Source organism: Oncorhynchus masou, chromosome 13 (genome assembly GCF_036934945.1).
Source record: "Oncorhynchus masou masou isolate Uvic2021 chromosome 13, UVic_Omas_1.1, whole genome shotgun sequence".
Taxonomy (NCBI): Eukaryota; Metazoa; Chordata; class Actinopteri; order Salmoniformes; family Salmonidae; genus Oncorhynchus; species Oncorhynchus masou.
Window position 1 is genome coordinate 56,501,174 of NC_088224.1, and position 23,676 is coordinate 56,524,849.

At 41.4% G+C, this 23,676-nt stretch overlaps 2 protein-coding genes across 4 annotated transcripts; both read left to right on the top strand.

The window, feature by feature from the left end:
- Positions 1-6,495: 6,495 nt before the first annotated feature.
- LOC135552638 (calpain small subunit 1-like) lies at positions 6,496-11,617 on the top strand. The gene is made up of 11 exons (XM_064984366.1): positions 6,496-6,604; positions 6,960-7,032; positions 7,305-7,341; positions 7,523-7,615; positions 8,731-8,788; positions 9,069-9,133; positions 9,320-9,388; positions 9,662-9,740; positions 10,804-10,920; positions 11,028-11,086; positions 11,230-11,617. The coding sequence occupies exons 2-11, from the start codon at positions 6,986-6,988 to the stop codon at positions 11,254-11,256; spliced, it is 651 nt and encodes a 216-aa protein (XP_064840438.1). The 5' UTR covers positions 6,496-6,604; positions 6,960-6,985; the 3' UTR covers positions 11,257-11,617.
- A 388-nt stretch (positions 11,618-12,005) lies between these two features.
- On the top strand, positions 12,006-21,153 carry zgc:101731 (SNARE_SNAP25N and SNARE_SNAP23C domain-containing protein). Of its 3 annotated transcripts, none has more exons than XM_064984367.1 (8): positions 12,006-12,233; positions 17,026-17,216; positions 17,677-17,718; positions 17,958-18,006; positions 18,884-18,995; positions 19,314-19,451; positions 20,357-20,501; positions 20,597-21,153. In XM_064984367.1, exons 2-8 carry the CDS (start codon positions 17,133-17,135, stop codon positions 20,660-20,662), a joined length of 636 nt encoding a protein of 211 aa, XP_064840439.1. In that variant the 5' UTR covers positions 12,006-12,233; positions 17,026-17,132; the 3' UTR covers positions 20,663-21,153. The 3 variants fall into 3 exon arrangements, with proteins under 3 accessions (XP_064840439.1, XP_064840441.1, XP_064840440.1); XM_064984369.1 differs by having other exon boundaries at positions 17,026-17,204; XM_064984368.1 differs by having other exon boundaries at positions 17,081-17,216.
- The last annotated feature ends 2,523 nt before the right edge of the window (positions 21,154-23,676 follow it).

The window sequence follows — 23,676 nt, forward strand, 5'->3', positions numbered from 1 at the left end:
AGGTTCTGTTATCTCAGGTTGTAAATTCCTGGCGGAGACTCTCCCCCTTTTCATGCAAAGAGAGCCAACAGACTGAACAAAGGATTTCACGTGGCCGAACACTTAAATACCCAAAATGGGAAAATGAAACTATATGTCCACTTGTGAGAATGTGGGAAATGTCCGTGGACACTTAAAGGACAGTTATGTTAAGTGTGTTTCATATGGTGACCTCACGAAGGACAGGAAACACACATAGTCACTATATTTCTGAATGTGAAAGTTTCTCAATTATGGTGTTTGCATCTAATTCTTGTATAAAATGAATGAGTAAAGATTAAACTATTTGTGAAATGATGTAATGTGATGTCAAAACTTTAATGTGAGAGAATTGTATTCCCTTTAAAGTTTAACTAAGTTAATGGCCCGCCCCTGTGAGCACAGACATGATCTGGCATCATGGAACCGCATTTTCTATTGTTACGAATAAAAACCCCTCCTGAAGTAAATCCTCTCCAGACCATGCATACCTCAGTGTAAGCTTAGGTGGGACAGGTTTGAGTACCAAGACTAAGCAAAACCACAGCATGAGCTGTGATTGCAAATAGTTATTGAATTCATAACCATACCCCGTTGAGCATTGGCTACACAGCTGGAAATAGTTAAAACTCTGAAACCATCTATCCCTACAGAATAAGAGCAAATCTTAGATACTAATTACTAGTCTGCAGCTAGAAATTATGTCAACCTGGGACAAGAATACCAACAACCGCCGAAACATCTAATCTATGAGAACATTTTTGAATGGTACTCTGAAGTATCCATTCTAACCGTGTAATACTTTGATCTTCAGGGAAACAGAGAGAGACTCGGATGAACTCTCCTGCAGCCGGACCGGATTCCAACAGAAAAGATCACAACGACACATGGGCATAAATATATATCGATTACAACTATTCCCGAATGAGTGAGCGTTCATGTGCAAAGGATTAGCATTTCAATTAATGTAATTATCAACTGTGTGTAGTTATCCCGCTTCTGTCTCAGTCCACAACTTCTTCCCTTTGTCCACCAAGCCGTCATATTGGCTTTGCGCACTAGGGAACCTTCCCTATCCTTGTTAGTAACTAATATTTACTGTTTGTTTGTTTATGCATTTCTGTGATTATTTAGTTAGTAAATAAAGGATTAAGCCAATTGGTGTATGGATTATGTATAGTAAAGGCTGGGTTTGTGCAAATAACCAACCATTTACGACATTCAGATGAGACTGACATGAGGTAAAGAATAATTCATTAATGGAAGACTAATTGATCAGATATTAAAATATCTGAAGAGTTCTATTCTGAAAATTATAACTTCGTAATCTTTAGACTTGCTGTGGTGCCCCGACTTCCTAGTTAAAAAATGTACATGATTAGTTTAATCACATAGTAATTATTACACAGACTTGATTTGATTAAATAACCGTCTTCGCCTTTAATGATGCCAATGACATGACAATGTCCATTATTTTGGAATGAGATGTTCGTTGAGCAGGTGTCCACATACTTTTGGCCAAATGTGAATCACATTTTTATTTGGCGTACCCCTGACGGCGTTGCGCGTACCCCAGTTTGGGAATACCAGCGGAAGACCATTCCATTCTTGTGGGCCGGCTCAGAAGTATTGATGTCTCTGAGGGGTCTTTGGCCTGGTTTGCTTACTAGCTCTCTCTAAGAGTGCAGTGTATAGAGTCAGAACATCTGCTGTCCCAGGCACCAAGGGAGTACACCAAGGCTCTATCCTAGGCCCCACGCCCTTCTCAATTTACATCAACAACATAGCTCAGGCAGTAGGAAGTTCTCCTCCATTTATATGCAGATGATAGTCTTATACTCAACTGGCCCCTCCCTGGATTTTGTGTTAAACGCTCTATAACAAAGCTTTCTTAGTGTCCAACAAGCTTTCTCTGCCTTTAACCTTTGTTCTGAACACTTCCAAAACAAAGGTAATGTAGTTTGGTAAGAAGAATGCCCCTCTCCCCACAGCTGTGATTACTACCTATGAGTGTTTCGAGCTTGAGGTAGTCACCTCATACAAATACTTGGGAGTATGGCTAGACGGTACACTGTCCTTCTCTAAGCACATATCAAAGCTGCAGGCTAAAGTTAAATCTAGACTTGGTTTCCTCTATCGTAATCGCTCCTCTTTCACCCCAGCTGCCAAACGAACCCTGATATAGATGACCATCCTACAAATACTAGATTACGGAGACGTAATTTATAGATTGGCAGGTAAGGGTGCTCTCGAGTGGCTAGATGTTCTTTACCATTGGGTCATCAGATTTGCCACCAATGCTCCTTATAGGACACATCACTGCACTCTATACTCTTCTGTAAACTAGTCATCTCTGTATATCCGTTGCAAGACCCACTGGTTGATGCTTATTTATAAAACCATCTCAGGCCTCACTCCCCCCTATCTGAGATATCTACTGCAGCCCTCATCCTCCACATACAACACCCGTTCTGCAAGACACATTCTGTTAAAGGTCCCCAAAGCACACACATCCCTGGGTCGCATGTCTTAATGTGGAAGACACATTTCAGTTGAAGGCATTCAGTTGAACATCTGACTAGGTATCCCGCTTTCCTTTCCCCTTTTAGTTCACTGCTGCTAGCGACTGGAATGAGCTGCAACAAAAACTCAAACTGGATAGTTTTATCTCAATCTCTTCATTCAAAGACTCAATCATGGACACTCTTACTGACAGTTGTGGCTGCTTTGCGTGATGTATTGTTGTCTCTACCTTCTTGCCCTTTGTGCTGTTGTATGTGCCCAACAATGTTTGTACCCTGTTTTGTGCTGGTACCATGTTGTGCTGCTACCATGCTGTGTTGTCATGTGTTGCTGCCATGCTATGTTGTCATCTTAAGTCTCTCTTTATGTGGTGTTGTGTTGTCTCCCTTGTCGTGATGTGTGTATTGTCCTATATTTATATTTAATTTAATTTTAATCCCAGCCCCTATCCCGCAGGAGGCCTTTTAGTAGGCCGTCATTGTAAATAAGAACATGTTCTTAACTGTCTTGCCTAGTTAAATAAAAGTTAAATTAAGAATAACGTTAACGTTTTTCTGCCATGCGTAATATTTGGTAGGCTTGTATTGTATAACAATAATCATTTTAATTCCGTTTTTTTGTTGGGCTTTGGCTCGGGCTCATAAGCCTAGGCATATCCAATTTGTAAGTCGCTCTGGATAAGAGCGTCTGCTAAATGACTTAAATGTAAATGTAAATATACATAAGCGCTAATATGCATATGAGTGTTTTTGAATTAATCATCACCTAAGATGATGGGGCGGCAGGGTAGCCTAGTGGTTAGAGTGTTGGATTAGTAACCAAAAGGTTGCAAGTTCAAATCCCCGAGCTGACAAGGTACAAATCTGTCTTTCTGCCCCTGAACAGGCAGTTAACCCACTGTTCCTCAGCCGTCATTGAAAATAAGAATTTGTTCTTTAACTGACTAGCCTAGTAAAAAAAAGAATGCTCTGTCCATTTCATTATGTTAGGCTTTGAAACCACATCAGCCATGTTTTGCACTAAACCTGCTGTTGAACTTCTTTCTTCAAATGTATCATCATAGTGAGGTGAGTTTTAAAAGTAGAATGGTCTTACTGTTTTGATGATAAGTGTTTGATGTGATTTTCCATGCATTTGCATTGATGTCAGAGTGATATTTGAGCCCTGAGTACCAGGCCATTAAGACCTGAGGGAGGGACAATAGAGCCCTGAGTACCAGGCCATTGGGACCTGATGGAGGGACAATAGAGCCCGGAGTACCAGGCCATTAGGTCACACTTTTGTGAACAAAGAAACTCAGGAAGATGACAGGAAAGAGCAAGGTGGAACATATGAGGTTGTGGTATTTGTTTCACTGTTGTGCTGTTTGCAGTATGCTTTTTCCCTCACTTTATTTCACTATACTGATCCCACTAGTTCCACTTGTCATTTAATAGGAAGTTAGCTCCTATCAAAGTTCTTATTTAAAAAGAAAGATCATTGCTGTGTTATTAATCTCGCAGAGCCAGACATATATCTTTGAATATTGCATTATATGGCGTAGCTATAGAGTCTGTCATTACTGTGTGTAAATAACATTTTACCATGTAAATGCAGGGATATTTCTGAGGTACCGTAAAATAAAGTGCAACTATACTTTCTTATGAGATCCTCCATTGCCACATACTGGACCTCACTGTGGGTCATGTGCTGTTTGCACTCAATGGCAGGGTACTGATAAAACACAGAACCCACTGCCTCCTTCCTGTTTCACAGCTGTCGTTCTAAGTTGCTTCCTGCCTTCAGAGGCTGCAAATCAAAGAGGTATGATAAAGTTAATAAGTTAATAAGTATTTGCACAAACCACACTGTCTATACAGTCAAAAAACATGAATCCTTATCAAGACCCTAAATCTTGCATTTCCTGTTGTTAAACTAAGAACAAGGAATAAGCTGAAAAAAGGAAAAGCTGGAGAGTTTATGGAATACAACAGCCTGAATGAGCCCATTCAGAGTACAGTGAGTTTCTAAATGAGAGAGAGGAATTTACATGGAGACCTAATAACTCTTCAAAGCAGCGGGAGCTCCTTAGTTAGGCACCAGGAGATGTTGAGTTTTACCGGAGGTTCACAGTGTTCTGTTAACCCTGAAACAGCAGACATCTTATGAAAACAACTTAGTCACAGAGTTCTCTCCAGATCTGTTCCTGTCTGAGGGCCAGAGCCAGGGCTACAGGCTACTACTTCCTCCCCCAACAACTTCCTCCACATGCTCTTACTGTAGACACAATAAAGTAGCTTATTGTATACAGTAATGATATCATTGCCACATTGTCTAATGATTGGAGACAGGCACAAGAATACATAATAGTTTTTTTAAATGTTCTACACCCAAACAAAAGAGCAAGGTGTAAACTTCGAAATAATACATGGGACAATAGCCATAAAGCAAGTGCACAAATACACGTAGCATGGAAGCAACAGCGCAGGTGGTCACAGGACCAACGGACATGGTAACAATAACCGACAAGGATGGTTGGGGAACCAGAGGGCACATATATAACTTACTAATCAGGAGGAATGGGAACCAGGTGTGCATAATGAGACAAGACAGTCCGGGGTTGGTGGTAATGAGTCCAGTTCAGTGACGCCTAGAAGGCCGGTGACGTAGACCTCCGGAGCAGTTGAATGGAATAAGCAGCAGTACTGGGGGATCTGTGACAATCATATACATATCCTGCATTGACAGTATACCATCCTACAATTCTAGTCATAGGAAGGGGCAATCATGTTCTTGCTATATGATATTCTACAAGGTTCAGTAAATAACTGAGTTTTATCCTAACTTGCAGAAACATAAGAGAGGTTATAGCCTACTGTTATGGAATTATTCTAATCAAAAGAAGAGACTTTTAGATTTCTTCAAAACAATCCAATTTTAAAGTGAATAAAAATGTATACAAATAACACTTCTGTCAAGTTCCCCGTCAATAACCCTGTTTCCATTGCACTCGCCACTTGTACTAAGCTCTCCTGCTTGGTTGTCACTAGTTACCACAGACACAAAGTCAAAATTAACTATATTGTAAAAATGTATGATTTTTTTTAAATGTTTTGTCTTATTGTAAGATTAGGGTTAGGCATAATGTTAGCAGTGTGGTTAAGGCTAAGGTTAGGTTTCAAATCAGATTAAGATAAATTGTTGTAATAGGCAGAGTTGAGCCATAATTATGACTTTGTGGATGTGGTAACTAGTGACTACCCTCCTGGTTGCGTCCTTGGCCTGACGTCACCATGTAGGCGGTCTACCGTGGACACCAAACTGGAGATAATATTTTAACTGGCGAACGACAATGAACGTTCTTATTGGACAAATTCACGCAGTGTGGCTTCTTCTTTTTCTACTGTTTTCATTTAGTTTCAGACAGCAACATTCCATGCACTTTGTAGGTTAGGCAAATAGGTCTATATTCCAAATGAAAAAATGCCATTCTAACTAATATTTATTAGGGCATGAAATTACTTTTTTTTTGTTAAACAGGATCAGTAAATCACTGAACATTAGGCTTGTCGTGTAGATTACTTTATAAAGACACGGACTACTTCTGTGCATTTATACTGTTTAGCATTAAGTTATAAAAGGCTTTTATTGAACACACAGCTTGCTAAAACATCCCTATAGGCTTCCGCCTACACCCCGTGACCTCCTTGCCCCCTACTTCACTGCTCAACATTAACATTACACCACAAGGCCGATGTACTCTCATTATGTTAAATCAATGTGAATCATGCATAATAAAAGTGTAGTAAATTAAAAGGTTTTTAAAAAGTCTCATCATCCATAATATAATTATTAGGGAAATACCAGTCCTTCTGATCATAGCAATATAGATTATAGGACCCAGAGTCATTGACAACCTGCCTTTCTCTAGGTGCTCCCTAGGCAGGGGTGTGAAGCGCAGATCACCGAGGTAGAATATGAACAACTCTGATGCGTTGAAATATAACTTGTAAAGCTGGTTTTTGTACCTAGTAGGAGTGCCAGCACATCAGTCTTGGTCGACTTTAGCAACACATTGGTCGCTGTAAGTATTTCCTTAACAAGTTAATCTGACTGTTTCACGTTTGTTTTGCCTTCTTCGTCACTTTTAAAATCTTTTAAAATCTGCTGCAGAGGTTACTATTTGTTTGTGCTGCTTACCAATACAGGCGAGGTTGCAGTTTTCTGAGGGAGCCCCACCAATAACACATTTATTACATGTGGACAAATTGTATATATATTTTATTACAGGTGGACAAAATGTATATATCTTGCTTTCTCTCTTTTGTCGCCTTTTTGTTTAAGGTGGACAAATGGATTTTCATCAGATGTTGAATGATCAAACTTATTCTTTTTTTTTTACATTTTTTTATTTTTTTATCTCTCGGCTCCTTTTGTAGATTTTCACCTGTAGTTCCTCTTCAAGATGTTTCTGGCCAAAAAACTCATTGGTGGCATCCTGGATGTTGTGAGGTAGGCCTGGCTCCTTTTGACACACACACACACACACACACACACACACACACACACACACACACACACACACACACACACACACACACACACACACACACACACACACACACACACACACACACACACACACACACACACACACACACACACACACAAACTAGCACACACACACACCCTGTCAGGTTACTGACTTAATTCATTCATGATGTTGCACACTCAGTAGTTATTATATAATAATAGACAATGGTCCGTCTGGTTTTCTCCAACAGCAATGTTGACCCCGGTCAATTCGTGCCATCAGAGCCTGTGAGTTAACCCTTTAACAACCCTGATAACATCTCAGAACACTGTCCTAGTCTTATGAACACTGTGGATTGGAAAGTTTTAGAAGTAAACTCTACTCTTTTGAGCAAATGAGCCACAACTGTTGCTGTCCTGCATGCCAGACCGCAGTGTTAACAGAATCTGGTCTGTGTTTGTGTCCTAGCCCCCACCACGCAGACCTCTGGCCTACGCTAAGCCGAAGGAGAATGAAGAAGAGACACAGTTTCGCAAGGTGTTCCAGCAACTCGCTGGGGATGTAAGTACCTATTGTTTTTCAACTTATGCACTCCTACTACTATCATATCTTATCCTATTCACCTCCGTTATCCAACCGTTAGTGGTTTATTGTAATAGAGAGCAGACCAACGACCAGGGTTAATTAAGTCACAGATTTGTTTGTGGTTTATTATCTTTTGAAGTTGATGCAGCCAACTATCCATGGCATGAATGTTACTTCATTTTCGGGCTGATTGTACACTGGTACAATAAGTGAAGCCCTGTTGTCGCCTCTTGTATGTAAGTTAAGCATAGTTTGCATTCCAAACCCCTCTCTCCACTTATTCACCCTGCTTCATCTGGAGCCAGACCTCAGAATGTGGTTCATCCAGCCACCCAAAAGATGTTGGAAATTACGCTTCTAATGTGCTGTCTGTCATTCGCTGCTGCCAACCAATAGAAGCCTTTTAGTAGAGTACAGTAAAGACTTTCTGTTGGTTTAAATCATTGATTCCGCCCCCTTTGGTTCTGGCTATGTGTAGTAGCCCAGGGCTCCACAGATGTTTCCCTTCTCAACAGCAACTGTATGCTCATATGACTGCTATTGGATCAGGCAGTGGTGGAGTAAGAAGCTGAGGGTGTGGTTGTTGACAACCCAAAACCCTGGTTTATTCCACAGACAGCAAGAAGAGAGACTGGTTCCTCCTCTCTCTCTATACCTACCATTGTCTGACTCCTGCCTGGTTAGTTTTGTGTGGGTGGGGGTGGAGGCTGTGTGAGTCATATACTGTTGTTGAGAGTTGATACATGTATTACATGTTCTTCTGGGCACTCGTCAGGCAGTGGTTGACTTTAAACTGATGACTAGACGGCCTCATTAAGGCCTTACTCATAAGGGGAGGGAACCTAAAGACATACATGTTGCAAATGTACCCGCTGAAAGTTTTGAAGTTGTTACCATAATTGTGATTCTAATATGTCACGCACAAATACAGAGAGAGCTATGTATTTGGTCCATGATTGTACTCCTGACACATCTGTTCATTAAAGTCATCTCAGTGTCCTTATCCTTTTGTGAGCTGAGTTGTGACCCAAATACATGTAGGCATTTACAGCACATGAGGATATACTTGTGCATCTCTCTGTGTATTATAGGACATGGAGGTGAGCCCCACTGAACTGATGAACATCCTCAACAGGATCATTGGCAAACGTGAGTCCTATTTTTACACAAACACCATGCTTGTGTCTATATTTGTCTTTGTCATTGCATTCTTATAGTATTTATATTTCTGTGTGCATGTACCTTATGTTCATAAGTATGTCTATGCATGCCTTTTTGTATTTATGTACTCTCTGTACACACACACACACACACACACACACACACTTTACTCACATCTAGACACCTGCTGCACGCAAAATGGAGTTTGTCTAAGCACAAGACTAGTTCCATGGAATGGTTTAGAGTGGTCTGTCTGTGTTCATTTCAGGTAGTGACCTGAAGACTGATGGCTTTAGCATCGAGTCATGCAGGAGCATGGTGGCTGTCATGGACGTATCCTTCCACATCAGTGCCTATATTAGGATGGAGGACTATACTACACTATACTATTCTATTCTATTCTATTCTATTCTATTCTATACTATACTGTACTATACTATACTATACTACACTATGCTATACTATACTATACTATCAGAGTAGTTGATATTAAGTTTTACCTTAACCCTGAGCACACAGAGCGACAGCTCAGGAAAGCTAGGTTTCCATGAGTTCAAATTTTTATGGAACAACATCAAGAAATGGCAGGTGAGTTCAGTCCTCTTGTTACATTTTTGACAATCGGCGCTGTATGAACAATTGTGTGAAATGATGGACATTTCTGTGAAACGTTTGCCTTGAGCTAGAAATGATTTGCATGTATTTGCAAGAAATTCATATAAAACCACCTACAACTTCAAATAGTCCTCTTACTCCATTAATGCAAGAATGTTCTTTTATAAATGTCATGTTAATACACTCTTAATAAAAGGTGCTGTGAACTTTGACCTCTTGTGTAACCTTATTTCCGTTCTGATTCAGTGCATCTACATATCAAATGACACGGACCGTTCAGGGCTCATCTCCTCACAAGAGCTTCCTGCTACCTTCAAAGCTGCAGGTGAGCTCAGAGATCATGAGAACCAAAACATGGAAATGCATATTTCTTTGTCATCATAAGGCCTTTATAACAGTGTCATAACAGTGACAACAAACAGCCATGATAACTGATGAAAGCTAGCTAGTTCCTGCATATACACTACCGTTCAAAAGTTTGGGGTCACTTAGAAATGTCCTTGTTTTTGAAAGAAAAGCTATTTTTTTGTCCAATAAAAAAATATCAAATTGATTAGAAATACAGTGCAGACATTGTTCATGTTGTAAATGACTATTGTAACTGGAAACAGCTGATTTCTAATGAATTATTTTCACGTTGTGTTAGCTAATCCAAGTTTGTCATTTTAAAAGGCTAATTGATCAGGCCCATTATCAGTAATCATCACTCCTGTGTTCCAATGCCACGTTGTGTTAGCTAATCCAAGTTTGTCATTTTAAAACTGGCTAATTGATCATTGGAAAACCCTTTTGCAATTATGTTAGCACAGCTGAAAACTGTTGTCCTGATTAAGATGGGCAAAAGCAATAAAACTGGAAGGCCAGCATCCCTGAGTTGCCTCTTCACTGTTGACATTGAGACTGGTGTTTTGCTGGTACTATTTAATGAAGCTGCCAGTTGAGAACTTCTGAGGTGTCTGTTTCTCAAACTAGACACTCAAAGGTACTTGTCCTCTTGCTCAGTTGTGCACCGGGGCCTCCCACTCCTCTTTATATTCTGGTTAGAGCCAGTTTGCGCTGTTCTGTGAAGGGAGTTGTACACAGTGTTGTATACAGCGTTGTATGAGATCTTTAGTTTCTTGGCAATTTCTTGCATGGAATAGCCTTCATTTATCAGAACAAGAATAGACTGATGAGTTTCAGATGAAAGTGCTTTGTTTCTGGCCATTTCGAGCCTGTAATCCAACCAACAAATGCTGACACTCCAAATACTCAACTCGTCTACAGAAGGCCAGTTTAATTGCTTCTTTAATCAGAACAACAGTTTTCAACAGTGACCCCACACTCTTGAAAGGTAGTGTATGTGTTTGGTCTCATTGGTGTATCTCTCCTGTTATGTCCGTGTGCAGGCTTCCCTCTCAATGACCAGCTCTTCCAGTTGATGGTACGCAGGTACAGTGATGAACAGGGCAACATGGACTTTGACAACTTCATTGGGTGCCTGGTCAGACTGGACGCTATGTGTCGTAAGTGACTGATCCTCAACACTCCCCTGTTCAGTCCGATTATGTTCTTGATTTCAGACTATTTCCTTTTCATTAACCTTCAGTAATAGTGTTTTGTGCATTTTCAGGAGCTTTCAAGACTCTGGACAAAGATGATGATGGAATCATCAAAGTCAATATCCAGGAGGTAAATTAGTTTTCACTATTTTCTCTTTGCATTTGAACGGTGTGTTTAGGGTTAGGGACCATTTTTAAGATTAATGACTGGATATAGGAACTGAATTAGACCTAAATAACCACACATCTATTTGTGTTCTGCTTTCTCCACAGTGGCTTCAGTTGACCATGTACTCATAAAACATCAAGGAAAGCCTACAAAAATCCTACATTCATGTCTTCATTTATCTCGCTCTTTCTCTTATTTAAGATTTTTATTTCATATGAACATTGTTATTATTGTTTACAGACGTTCATACGTCATTTAGTCATGAATGTTCATTCAATTCATCACTAGATGGCAGCATTGCAGCAACACCAGGAAAGCACAAATCCACTTTCTGTCCAATAGGCCAAACTCAAATACCTTTCTATATTCCCAAATATTTTAAAGTTTTGTGTTTTCCTTTTTTTCCAGCAAAACACTTGGTCAAACATTCCATACTGCTATGTAATGTAATATATACATTCTAGTGCTCAATAAAGGGGCAATATTACCTAATACTTGCAGCTATCTCATTTATTACAATTTCTAAATGTTCTGCTTTTGCTCATTAAAGAAATATTCTCTCATGTTTGTAAATAACATTAATATTTTTGTTTTATTGTAGCTTTTTGACTGACTTTTACAAACCAAGTCAATAATAATGTTGATTGTTATTCAGTTATTCATCACTCTTAACTTCCACCTCTGCCGACTAATAGCCGAATCTTTGCTGCCTATTAGCTTTATTTACACACTGCATGGGCAAAAGGAGAAGCACAACAGAACAGCGGCTGGTGACGTGCACAGGTACCCGGGCCGTTTCCAGAGCAACGAGAGAGCGGCTGTTCAAGGGGGCGTGATCGCGGAGGAAGGACGAGAGACAATAAAATGAGAGACCACTCGCCGGGATGAAACGTCGAAGATAGAGCCACCGATTGGGTGAGCGGGTGGTAATCGGGGCGTGTCACCGGACTTACCTGGGGGCAGAGCGGACCTGGAAGGCAGGAACAAAAACCTTCGAGATGATGCAGAGGGACCGTCTAGATCAATGAACAAACAGGTGACGGATGTTCCAGTGGATTGTTGGGCAAAGTCGAGGCAAACACGACCACTCATATACATTAAGTTAAAGGTAAGTTTAGAGGCGATTTAACAGTGTTTATCACTTTATAGACGTAAGTGGTTTATATATTATAATATAGGCTATGTGGAGGCTAAGCTTGACCCATCGCATCAACACTGTTTATCTATTTATTTAAGGCCTAAAAGAGTTACAACAAAGACTGGCTAAATCCACTGTTTGATAAGTTTGTGAAAGTTAAATACAAAATCAAAAATATAAGTATCTATTCTTGATGCAAACAGACATGCATGTTACTTGGTACTATGTGAACATTGCAATAATAGGTCTCATGAAACACAATTTGCGGAATCCTCCCATTCCTTGTAGCTGCCTGGTCCTTGATGAGGTGATCAATGCTCTTCTTGAAAACATGTTTCTATAACATCATATTGTCTTATTAGTGTTTTAGTGTAGGGAGGGTAGAGTATTATTCTAGTAGGGGTGTAGAATTAATGGTATTTACTCATCAGTGGTAATTACTGTGGTGGCAGTCCTCTTCAGTGGGTAGCCATGATCCGTGATGTCAGAAGCCATGTTATGCAGTGGACACTCATCTCTGTCCTTTTCAGGGGCCATGCAGGTTGACATTTACAACAGGTTAACGTTAGACAAAAATATAGCTCTGAGCGGGTTGGCAAACACACATGTTGTCAAACAAACACACACATTGTGTACAGAATCAGACACTGTATGATACTTTCACAAGTTTGTCATCTGTTGAATTTGAGGGGAATCAAATATTCAGATTTGTCCCTTCAGATAGGTTAGGCATTGGTTATAGGCTATTCATCCATAGTGGTCACTCAGTTTATAGCGCATGACCAGGGGTCTCCTTTAGTGTGGGTTACAGGGGGGGGGGGGGTGGTGGGTGGCATGACAACTTGCACTTCATCAAGCAACTGTGCACTCATGGAAGATAATATTACACCTTACACCACCACTTAATCAGCCTTTTAAAATGCATCAAAAACATGCCAAAAATGTGTGAATTTCCCGCTAAAATTTTAGGGGATTTTTCCCGAAGCTATGAAACAGCATTCTTGTCTCATTTCAGTCCTACTGTTTTATTCCTTCCTCAAACGTGCTATGGGAACACCCTAACTTACTTCCTCTGCTTGTCCTATAACTATGTTGATTGGGACTGTGACTTTCTTTCATATTCGTTCTGTTCTTCTATTTAAGCATACGAAATCAGGCACGTGTCGCACATAATACTTCACAGCTTTTTTTAATAGAGTAAGTTCTGTGTCTGAAAGATAGGCAACCCTGTTATATGTCTCCCTCGTGAGTTGTCAAAATGGCTGTCATGACCATCAACGATGTGATGTGTAGGTGGGTGAGTGGGAGTGCAACAGGAAGCCTTTGGTTGAGATGTATTGTCTGTCTCATTCTGATCTGTATATCTGGTACAGCAGATACAGTGGTCATTGAATCAAGGGCAGGAGACAGGAAATCTGCACAGAGATAAAAACAGCTCTGGTTCAAAGTTCTCAAAGTCTTCAAATCAAAATCAAATCAAATGTATTTATATAGCCCTTCTTGCATCAGCTGATATCTCAAAGTGCTGTACAGAAACCCAGCCTAAAACCCCAAACAGCAAGCAATGCAGGTGTAGAAGCACGGTGGCTAGGAAAAACTCCCTAGAAAGGCCAAAACCTAGGAAGAAACCTAGAGAGGAACCAGGCTATGAGTGTTCGCCATTCCTCTTCTGGCTGTGCCGGGTGGAGATTATAACAGAACATGGCCAAGATGTTCAAATGTTCATAAATGACCAGCATGGTCAAATAATAATAATCACAGTAGTTGTCGAGGGTGCAACAGGTCATCACTCAGGAGTAAATGTCAGTTGGCTTTTCATAGCCGATCATTCAGAGTAGCTCTACTGCTCCTGCTGTCTCTAGAGAGTTGAAAACAGCAGGTCTGGGACAGGTAGCACGTCCGGTGAACAGGTCAGGGTTCCATAGCCGCAGGCAGAACAGTTGAAACTGGAGCAGCAGCACGGCCGGGTGGACTAGGGACAGCAAGGAGTCATCATGCCAGGTAGTCCTGAGGCATGGTCCTAGGGCTCAGGTCCTCCAAGAGAGAGAAAGAAAGAGAGAAAGAGAGAATTAGAGAGAGCATACTTAAATTCACACAGGACACCGGATAAGACAGGAGAAATACTCAAGATATAACAGACTGACCCTAGCCCCCGACACATAAACTACTGCAGCATAAATACTGGAGGCTGAGACAGGAGGGGTCAGGAGACACTGGTCTCATCCGACGATACCCCCGGACAGGGCCAAACAGGCAGGATATAACCCCACCCACTTTGCCAAAGCACAGCCCCCACACCACTAGAGGGATATCTTTAACCACCAACTTACCATCCTGAGACAAGGCTGAGTATAGCCCACAAAGATCTCAGCCACGGCACAACCCAAGGGGGTGCGCCAACACAGACAGGAAGATCACGTCAGTGATTTCACCTTTATTTAACCAGGTAGTTCAGTTGAGAACAAGTTTTCATTTACAACTATAACCTGGCCAAGATAAAGCAAAGCAGTGCGACACAAAAAACACAGTTACACATGGGGTAAACAAATGTACAGTCAATAACACAATAGAAACATCTATAAACAGTGTGTGCAAATGTAGTAAGATTAGAGAGGTAAGGCAACAAATGGACCATAGTAGCGAAATAATTACGATTTTACAATTAAACACTGGAGTGATAGATGTGCAGAAGATGAAGGTGCAAGTAGAGATACTGGGGTACAAAGCAGCAAAAAAATAAGTTACAATATGGGGATGAGGTAGTTGGATCGGCTATTTACAGTTGGGCTGTGTACAGGTGCAATGATCGGTAAACTGCTCTTACAGCTGATGCTTAAAGTTAGTGAGGGAGATATAAGACACTAGCTTCAGTGATTTGTGCAATTCGTTCCAGTCATTGGCAGCAGAGAACTGGAAGGAAAGGCGGCCAAAGGATGAGTTGGCTTTGGGGATAACCAGTGAAATATACCTGCTGGAGCGTGTACTATGGGTGGGTGCTGCTATGGTGACCAGTGAGCTGAGATAAGGCGGGGCTTTACCCAGCAAAGACATATAGATGACCTGGAGCCAGTGGGTTTGGCGGCGAATATGAAGCGAGGGCCAGCCAATGAGAGCATACAGGTTGCAGTGGTAGGTAGTATATGGGGCTTTGGTGACAAAACGGATGGCACTGTGATAGACTACATCCAATTTGCTGAGTAGAGTGTTGGAGGCTATTTTGTAAATGACATTGCCAAAGTCAAGGATCGGTAGGGAAGTCAGTTTTACGAGGGTATGTTTGGCAGCATGAGTGAAGGATGCTTTGTTGCGAAATAGGAAGCCGATTCTAGATAACATTTTGGATTGGAGATGCTTAATGTGAGTCTGGAAGGAGAGTTTACAGTCTAAGCAGACACCTAGGTATTTGTAGGTGTCCACATATTCTAAGTCAGAGCCGTCCAGAGTAGTGATGCTAGACGGGCGGGCGGGTGCAGACAGCGATCTGTTGAAGAGCATGCATTTGGTTTTACTTGCATTTAAGAGCAGTTGGAGGCCATGGAAGGAGTGTTGTATGGCATTGAATCTCATCTGGAGGTTTGTTAACACAGTGTCCAAAGAGGGGCCAGAAGTATACATAATGGTGTTGTCTGCGTAAAGGTAGATCAGAGAATCACCAGCAGCAAAAGTGACATCATTGATGTATACAGAGAAAAGAGTCGGCCCGAGAATTGAACCCTGTGGCACCCCCATAGAGACTGCCAGAGGTCTGGACAACAGGCCCTCCGATTTGACACACTGAACTCTATCTGAGAAGTAGTTGGTGAACCAGGCGAGGCAGTCATTTGAGAAACCAAGGCTGTTGAGTCTGCCGATGTCAATCACCGCATTCTCAGAGTCGAAAGCCTTGGCCAGGTCGATGAAGACGGCTGCACAGTATTGTCTTTTATCGATGGCGGTTATGATATCGTTTAGAACCTTGAGCGTGGCTGAGGTGCACCCATCCTTATACAACAACTTCTAACCGTCATCATATATACAGTACTTGTCACAATCTTTGCAGCCCTTCATTCCCAGACAAAATACACTGTTGTTAGTTCTGGTTGTGTCTTTTCTTTCCTTCTGTCTTCCTCCCTCCCCCACCTCTCTCACTCTTTTTCTCTCTCCATTTCTTTCTCTCCCTCTCCTCTTGTCTCTCAGCATGTTGCCTGGGTGAGGCAGGTGGTGATTAATGGTAATTATAAGGAGGCTGCTGCATGGTGCACTGTCATCTCGACTCCCTCACAACAGAATGGAAGGAGTGTATGTGAGATGCATGTACTGTAGGTGAACGAGTCTGAGGAACAAGAGAGGTTTTGTGAAATAGGCACCAATTATGTTAAGCAATGAATGGAATATGATCTGAAAGTATAGGCAGTAGAGGCACAGAGTCGAGTGGGGATGGAGAGGGGTGAGGAGAAAACAAGCAGGGTAGAAAATTCAGTGATCAAACTGACATGCCAGGTGCAAATATTCAGGTTTTCAGAACTATGGGGCTTCAATGGCGGCTGAGAGAAAGGCTGTGCAGCCACAGAGTTGAACCAACAGATCATGCTGAAATCATGACTGATCCAATGTGTCCTTAATAGTATTGTTCCATGTCTTCAAGCTCACTCAAATAGCAATGGGTAATTAGAGGGGTAATTTTCTGGGTGATACTGCCTAGATTTTCTCATTACTGTACTCTGCACAAAAACTGCCCATAAAGAGCTCTGCACTGTTGCACTGTTTTCATTGTCTTCACCAGGACTAGTGTCAAAGCCACCTGATGCACTAGTCTTGCTTCTTGCTTCTTGGGAAAGAGGGTTCTGAGCAAACCAGACAGACTGTGCTGTACTTCCGCGGCTTCTGCAGATGTCAGGCAAGATGGCTGCTGACTCGCCCGTGAGGACAGAGCAGGAGGAGCTGCAGAGGAGGGCCAACCAGGTAACAGATGAGGTAATGTCACATATCATCTCAAGAGCACTAACTTCTTTAACTTTGAAATATCAACTTTTTTAAGATCAATACACAATTTCCACATAGCCGTTGGCTGTTGACCATTGGCCCCCACGATAAAGGGTAAATCATGCCTGGAGCTATAGAAAAGGTTACCTGCCATACCCGGGCATTGTTTTCAGAGTTGCAATATCAAGAGATTACACAGTGACATCACCCTAAGCCACTCTCCCAGAGGGTTTTTTCCCTTGGGTAAAGGTTACTTACTGCACATCACATCTAATTCCCAGTCCAATTACTTCAGCATCAGCAAATTCCCTGGAGAAAGGCCCCAGCATTCTGTACAAACACATTCTTGGCACACAGACCACTGAAATGAGTCTGTTTGTGTTTTTAGTACTGTATCTAAGGTAACTAAATCCTGTAATTGTGTCCTGTCTCTCTGACCCTCCTCATCCAGTCCCTGGAGAGTACCCGTCGTATGATGCAGCTCGTAGAGGAGGTATGGGAGACTCAGCACCTGCCACTCACTCTGCCTCTGTTGACCAAATCCCTAATAATGACACGTCATCGTCATTATAATCGCAGTATCTCTGGTTGATTTCTTTTGGCAGCCTACCGATAATGGACTCCATTCAGTCCTTTAACCGAAGAGTCTTCATTTGATTCAATGCAAAAAATCATGAACATTATAGCCACATTATGGTGAATCTAATCTAATGCCATTTCTGATCTCAACAGAGCAAAGATTCAGGAATCCGGGCCCTGGTCATGCTGGACGAACAAGGAGGTAATGAAATGGACGTTATATAATCATTTTCTCCCATTGGAAGATGTGGACACATCGATGTCAATCTTACAACAGAAACCTTAGATGGTCCTTGTTCTTGTATGTATATCCATAAGTGGGTGCTCATGTTTTTGTCAGTATACTAGATGAGTGTAGGCTATTTGTGTGTCTGCTTTTGTGTGTATGTACTGTATGTGTGTGTTCCCTCCTGTGTCTCTCCTATCCACCCTACTCATGTTCCCCACCTGCCCCATATGGGCAGAGCAACTGGACCGCATCGATGAGGGGATGGATCAAATCAACAAGGATATGAAAGAGGCTGAGAAAAACCTCACTGACATGGCCAAGTGTTGTGGCCTGTGCATCTGGCCCCGCACCAAGTAGGTCTGCCCTGCTCTGTGGACACCTGTCATCTGTGTGTCACCTGAGTGCCCGTCAGGCCAACCGGCAACCAGACAGTCTGTCTGTCCATCCATCCCGCCTCTGCTCCAGTCCATGATTCATTTTGTGTCTGTTTTTGTTTTGCTCCATTATGAGATTGGGTGACTAGAAGTCTGCAGCAAAGTTAACTACAAGACAATGATGGTCATGTCCCAAAACATTTATATTTTACAAACAAATCTTCTACTCACACAATACCAGGCATTTTATGGACTTGTGTGTACCATTATTAAATAATTTGTGTCCTGTTCTCAGTTTTGGGGTTTGCACATACCATATTTGCACAATTGCATTATGCTTGACCGCTGGCTTTCCTTTGTCAGTTGGGGGCTTTGGTGATAGAACAGTTTTGTGTTATATTACGTTCTCCCTCATTCTCCCCACTTTCCTCCACCTCTCCCATTCCTACCCTTCCCTCACATTTTGCGTTGTCCAGAGCAACTGGAGCGGATTGAGGAGGGCCTGGTCCAGATCAACTCGGATATGAAGGAGGCTGAAAAGAACCTCACAGACCTGGGCAAATGCTGCGGTCTGTGTTCCTGTGATAAGTAGGTGTTGGCAGGTGGGAGGGGTCATGAGTGTCAGGAGCAGATGGGGATAACATGGTTCCTTCCTCAAGTATTAATGTGCATGTCTGTGTGCCGGTCTTTACAGTTTGTTTGCCAGTTGTTGCGCATAAGACTCATTCTTGCTTGGCTTGTCTCTTACTTCCTTCTTCAACATGTCAGGGCTTAGATCAGAAGTTTTGTTTATTTCATGCAGGTGACCCTTTAATGTTACTCTTGAGTTAACACAATGTACTGTGGTATGAAGATTTGTGTGTATGGCTGTCTGATGTGCTCTGTCCTGTCTGTGCCTCTGCATAGGCTGAAGGACTTTGAGGAGAGTGGTGCCTATAAGAAGGTGTGGGGGAACAACCAGGATGGGGTGGTGTCCGGCCAACCGTCCTCACGCGTGGTGGATGAGAGAGAGCAGATGATCATGAGCGGAGGCTACATAAGCAAGTAATAATGGTCAATGGCATGACAACCCCAATAGCAAGGCAACAAATCCCAATACTCACAGACGTGCACATGCCCTCACTATTCCTAAGAGAACGATAGCTTATTTTTGTTGTACACACATACAGTAGGCCTATATCACACCATTATGGATATGGGCTAATAATTCAATTATTTTCTCCATAGAAAAGTCTTGGGCCGCTAATTCCAAACAAACAGCGTAAAAAAAACATAAAAGAAAAACTGTAAAAACGTATTTAATTTTAATAGACAAAAATGATGAATTCAGGAATTTAGATTTCATTGTAATGTTTGAGCATAAGAACACAAAAATGAGCTTAAAATGGCTAAATGTTCACTCAGCTTCATAGCAGAATGTATAGAATTGCAGGAAATTATCTTTGAAACGGCAACATTTATCTCAGGCCGATGGAAAAATGTGTAAAATTGCTGGAAATTGGCTTTAAAACACAAAGATCCTTTCCGACACAACAACCACCGAAGCCTTTTTTTTGATCCAGAAAAAAACCTTGAACTCTGATGCAGCCTGCACATATTTTTTGTTTACAAGTATTTTCTGATGAATTTGGCCATTGAAAATACTCATTTATAGCACCAAGGACTGTGTACCTAACAGAGGCTGTGTGTGGCAGTCGGGGGATATTTACTCTTGTCTATAACACATTGACATATAGAACCAGTCACCTGTCATGTGCAGTAGGAGCACCTGGCCAAACAGAGGACATTTATACAAACCTATGCCCCTCCCTGGATGCAGGGAAAACACACCTTCTGAAAACAATGATGTACTGAAACTTATGTTAAATGTACAAACTGACATCTGCAAAATCTACATTCTGCCGGTGTGTTTTCTCTTTATCTGTATTTCTGTCTTGTCTTTCTGTCAGGGTGACAAATGATGCACGCGAAGATGAGATGGAGGAGAATCTGGGACATGTAGGCAGCATTATAGGCAACCTGAAGAGTATGGCACTGGACATGGGCAATGAGATCGACACGCAGAATGTCCAGATTGACCGCATTCAGGGCAAGGTCAGTCCTATAATACCTGCCATACAGCTATTTATTCAATAGCAATAGATGACCAATTCTGTGTTGAACATGAATCTAATGTGTTGTTTTTACAGGCCATTCTCAATGTATCCCGCATCGATGCTGCCAATCAGAAAGCTAACAATCTAATGAAGAGATAAAGAGGAAGATTGTCCGTCTCTGCTGTGTGATCTTATCTACTCCCTGTCGTTCTGTGCCAATATGCGTTCAGTGACCATTCACCCACATAGAAAATCTGCCAAATGATCGTGTATGCCTTATCCTAAAGTCTGAGCAGCAGGGTACACATCATTATTCATACCTGGCTCTACATTAACCCACGCCTGTTTGCCAGTCTCTGTTCAGTTATTACATTCCACTCTGGGTACTCCATGTCACATGTCACATGACAACAACAAAAAAGAGTACAAGAAGTGGAACGCAAGAGAGACTGGTACCCAGATACCCAGCCTGTACCACACTGCTGCCATCTGTTGGCTAGATTATATTCTAGAAACGAGATACACATCCCCTTCGCTCTTTCACCATCTTCCCTCTGGTCCTCTTTCGATGCCCGTCCTCTATGGAGCCAGATACCTGCCATAAGATTAAACGTACAGTACCCGTGAAAAGTTTGGACACACCTACTCATTCAAGGGCTTTTCTTTATTTTATTTTTTACTATTTTCTACATTGTAGAATAATAGTGAAGACATCAAAACTATGAAATAACACATATGGAATCATGTAATAACCAGAGATTCTTCAAAGTAGCCACCCTTAGCCGTGATGACCGCTTTGCACACTCTTGGCATTCTCCTAACCAGTTTCACGAGGAAAATGCTTTTCCAACAGTCGTGAAGGAGTTCCCACACTTGTTGGCTGCTTTTCATTCACTCGGTCCAACTCATCCCAAACCATCTCAATTGGATAGAGGTCAGATGATTGTGGAGGACAGGTCATCTGATGTAGCACTACATCACTCTCGTTCTTGGTGAAATAGCCCTTACACAGCCTGGAGGTGTATTGGGTCATTGTCCTGTTGAAAAACAGATGATAGTCCCACTAAGCGCAAACCAGATGGGATGGCGTATAACTGCAGAATACTGTGGTAGCTATGCTGGTTAACTGTGCCTAGAATTCTAAATAAATCACACTCCATCACACCTCCTCCATGCTTCACGGTGGGAACCACATGTAGAGATCACCATTCTAATGTCCATTGCTTGTGTTTCTTGGCCCAAACAAGTCTCTTATTCTTATTGGTGTCCTTTAGTAGTGGTTTCTTTGCAGCAATTCGACCATGAAGGCCTGATTCACTCAGTCTCCTCTGAACAGTTGATGTTGACATGTGTCTGTTACTTGAACTCTGTGAAGCATTTATTTGGGCTGCAATTTCTGAGGCTGGTGACTCAAATGAACTTATTCTCTACAGCAGAGATAACTCTGGGTCTTACTTTCCTGTGGCTGTCCTCATGAGAGCCAGTTTCGTCATAGCGCTTGATGGTTTTTGCAACCGCACTTGAAGAAACTTTCAAAGTTCTTGAAATGTTCTGTATTGACTGACCATGTCTTAAAGTAATGATGGACTGTTGTTTCTCTTTGATTATTTGAGCCGTCCTTGCCATAATATGGACTTGGTCTTTTGCCAAATAGGGCTATCTTCTGTTTACCACCCCTACCTTGTCACAACACAACTGATTGGCTTAAACGCATTAAGAAGGAAAGAAATTCCACAAATTGACTTTTGTCAAGGCACACATATTCATTGAAATGCATTCCAGGTAATGAACCTCATGAAATTGGTAGACAGAATGCCAAGAGTGTGCAATGCTGCCATCAAGGCAAAGGATGGCTACTTTGAAGAATCAAATATATATTTTGATTTGTTTAACACTTTTTTGGTTACTACATGATTCCATGTGTTATTTCATAGTTTTGATTTCTTCACTATTATTCTACAATGTAGAAAATAGTAAAAAATAAAGAAAAAACCTTGAATGAGTAGGTGTGTCCAAACTTTTTTGACTGGTACTGTACGTATCGTTACAATCGTAAGAAAATCCATACGTAAATTGTTAGGATCATAAGAAAAGCCATGCGTGAAACAAAATTTAATCTGCGCACATACAAAGCACCATGTTACGATTACGGACTAACATTTTAAGCTTGAACAAATCTTGTGTTGCAATTCTGACATACAATAATACCTTTCACAGTTTTGGCAGTTCCATCTCACCAACAAAAAAACGTACAGCAAACGTCCTGTGAGGAGTGTTACCCAAACAAGCACAACACAGTATATACAAAATAGAAGTCAGGGAAACCGGAAAGGGGTATCCTGCACATTTTCAATTTAAGTCTCCATTTTCTATTACTCCTCAGTTGAATTTACTTCACATTTAGGTAGCTAATGTAACGGTTTGTTTGCCAGTGCATGTGTAGACAGCACAACCTGAATTATGCCTACAACAATGACGTTTCAGTCCGCTAGGTGCATCTCTACTGCATGGACATATCTCTGGGTGACGTGGACATCCCCATGCATGCACCTTATCAAAATATGACTAATTCAATATTGCACCATTCCACTCACTGGGCTCTGTCTGGAATCATAATCAGTAATATATACCAGTGGTTTAAAGTACTTAAGGAAAAATACTTTAAGGTACTACTTAAGTAGTTTTGTGTGGTATCTGTACTTAACTTTATTATTTATATTCTTGAGAACTTTTACTTCACTACATTCCTAAAGAAAATGATGTGCTTTTTACTCCATATATTTTACCTGACACTCAAAAGTACTCGTTACACTTATCAAGAGAACATACCTGGTCACCTCTACTGCCTCTGATCTGGCCGGACTCACTAAACACAAATGCTCTGTTTTTGAATGATGTCTGAGTGTTGGAGTGTGCCCCTGGCTATCCGTACATTTTTAAAAACACGAACAATTGTGCCATATGGTTTGCTTAATATAAGGAATTTGAAATTATGTATTATTTTACTTTTGATAGATACAGTGGGGCGCAAAAAAGTATTTAGTCAGCCACCAATTGTGCAAGTTATCCCACTTAAAAAGATGAGAGAGGCCTGTAATTTTCATCATAGGTACACTTCAACTATGACAGACAAAATGGGGGAAAAAATCCTGAAAATCACATTGTAGGATTTT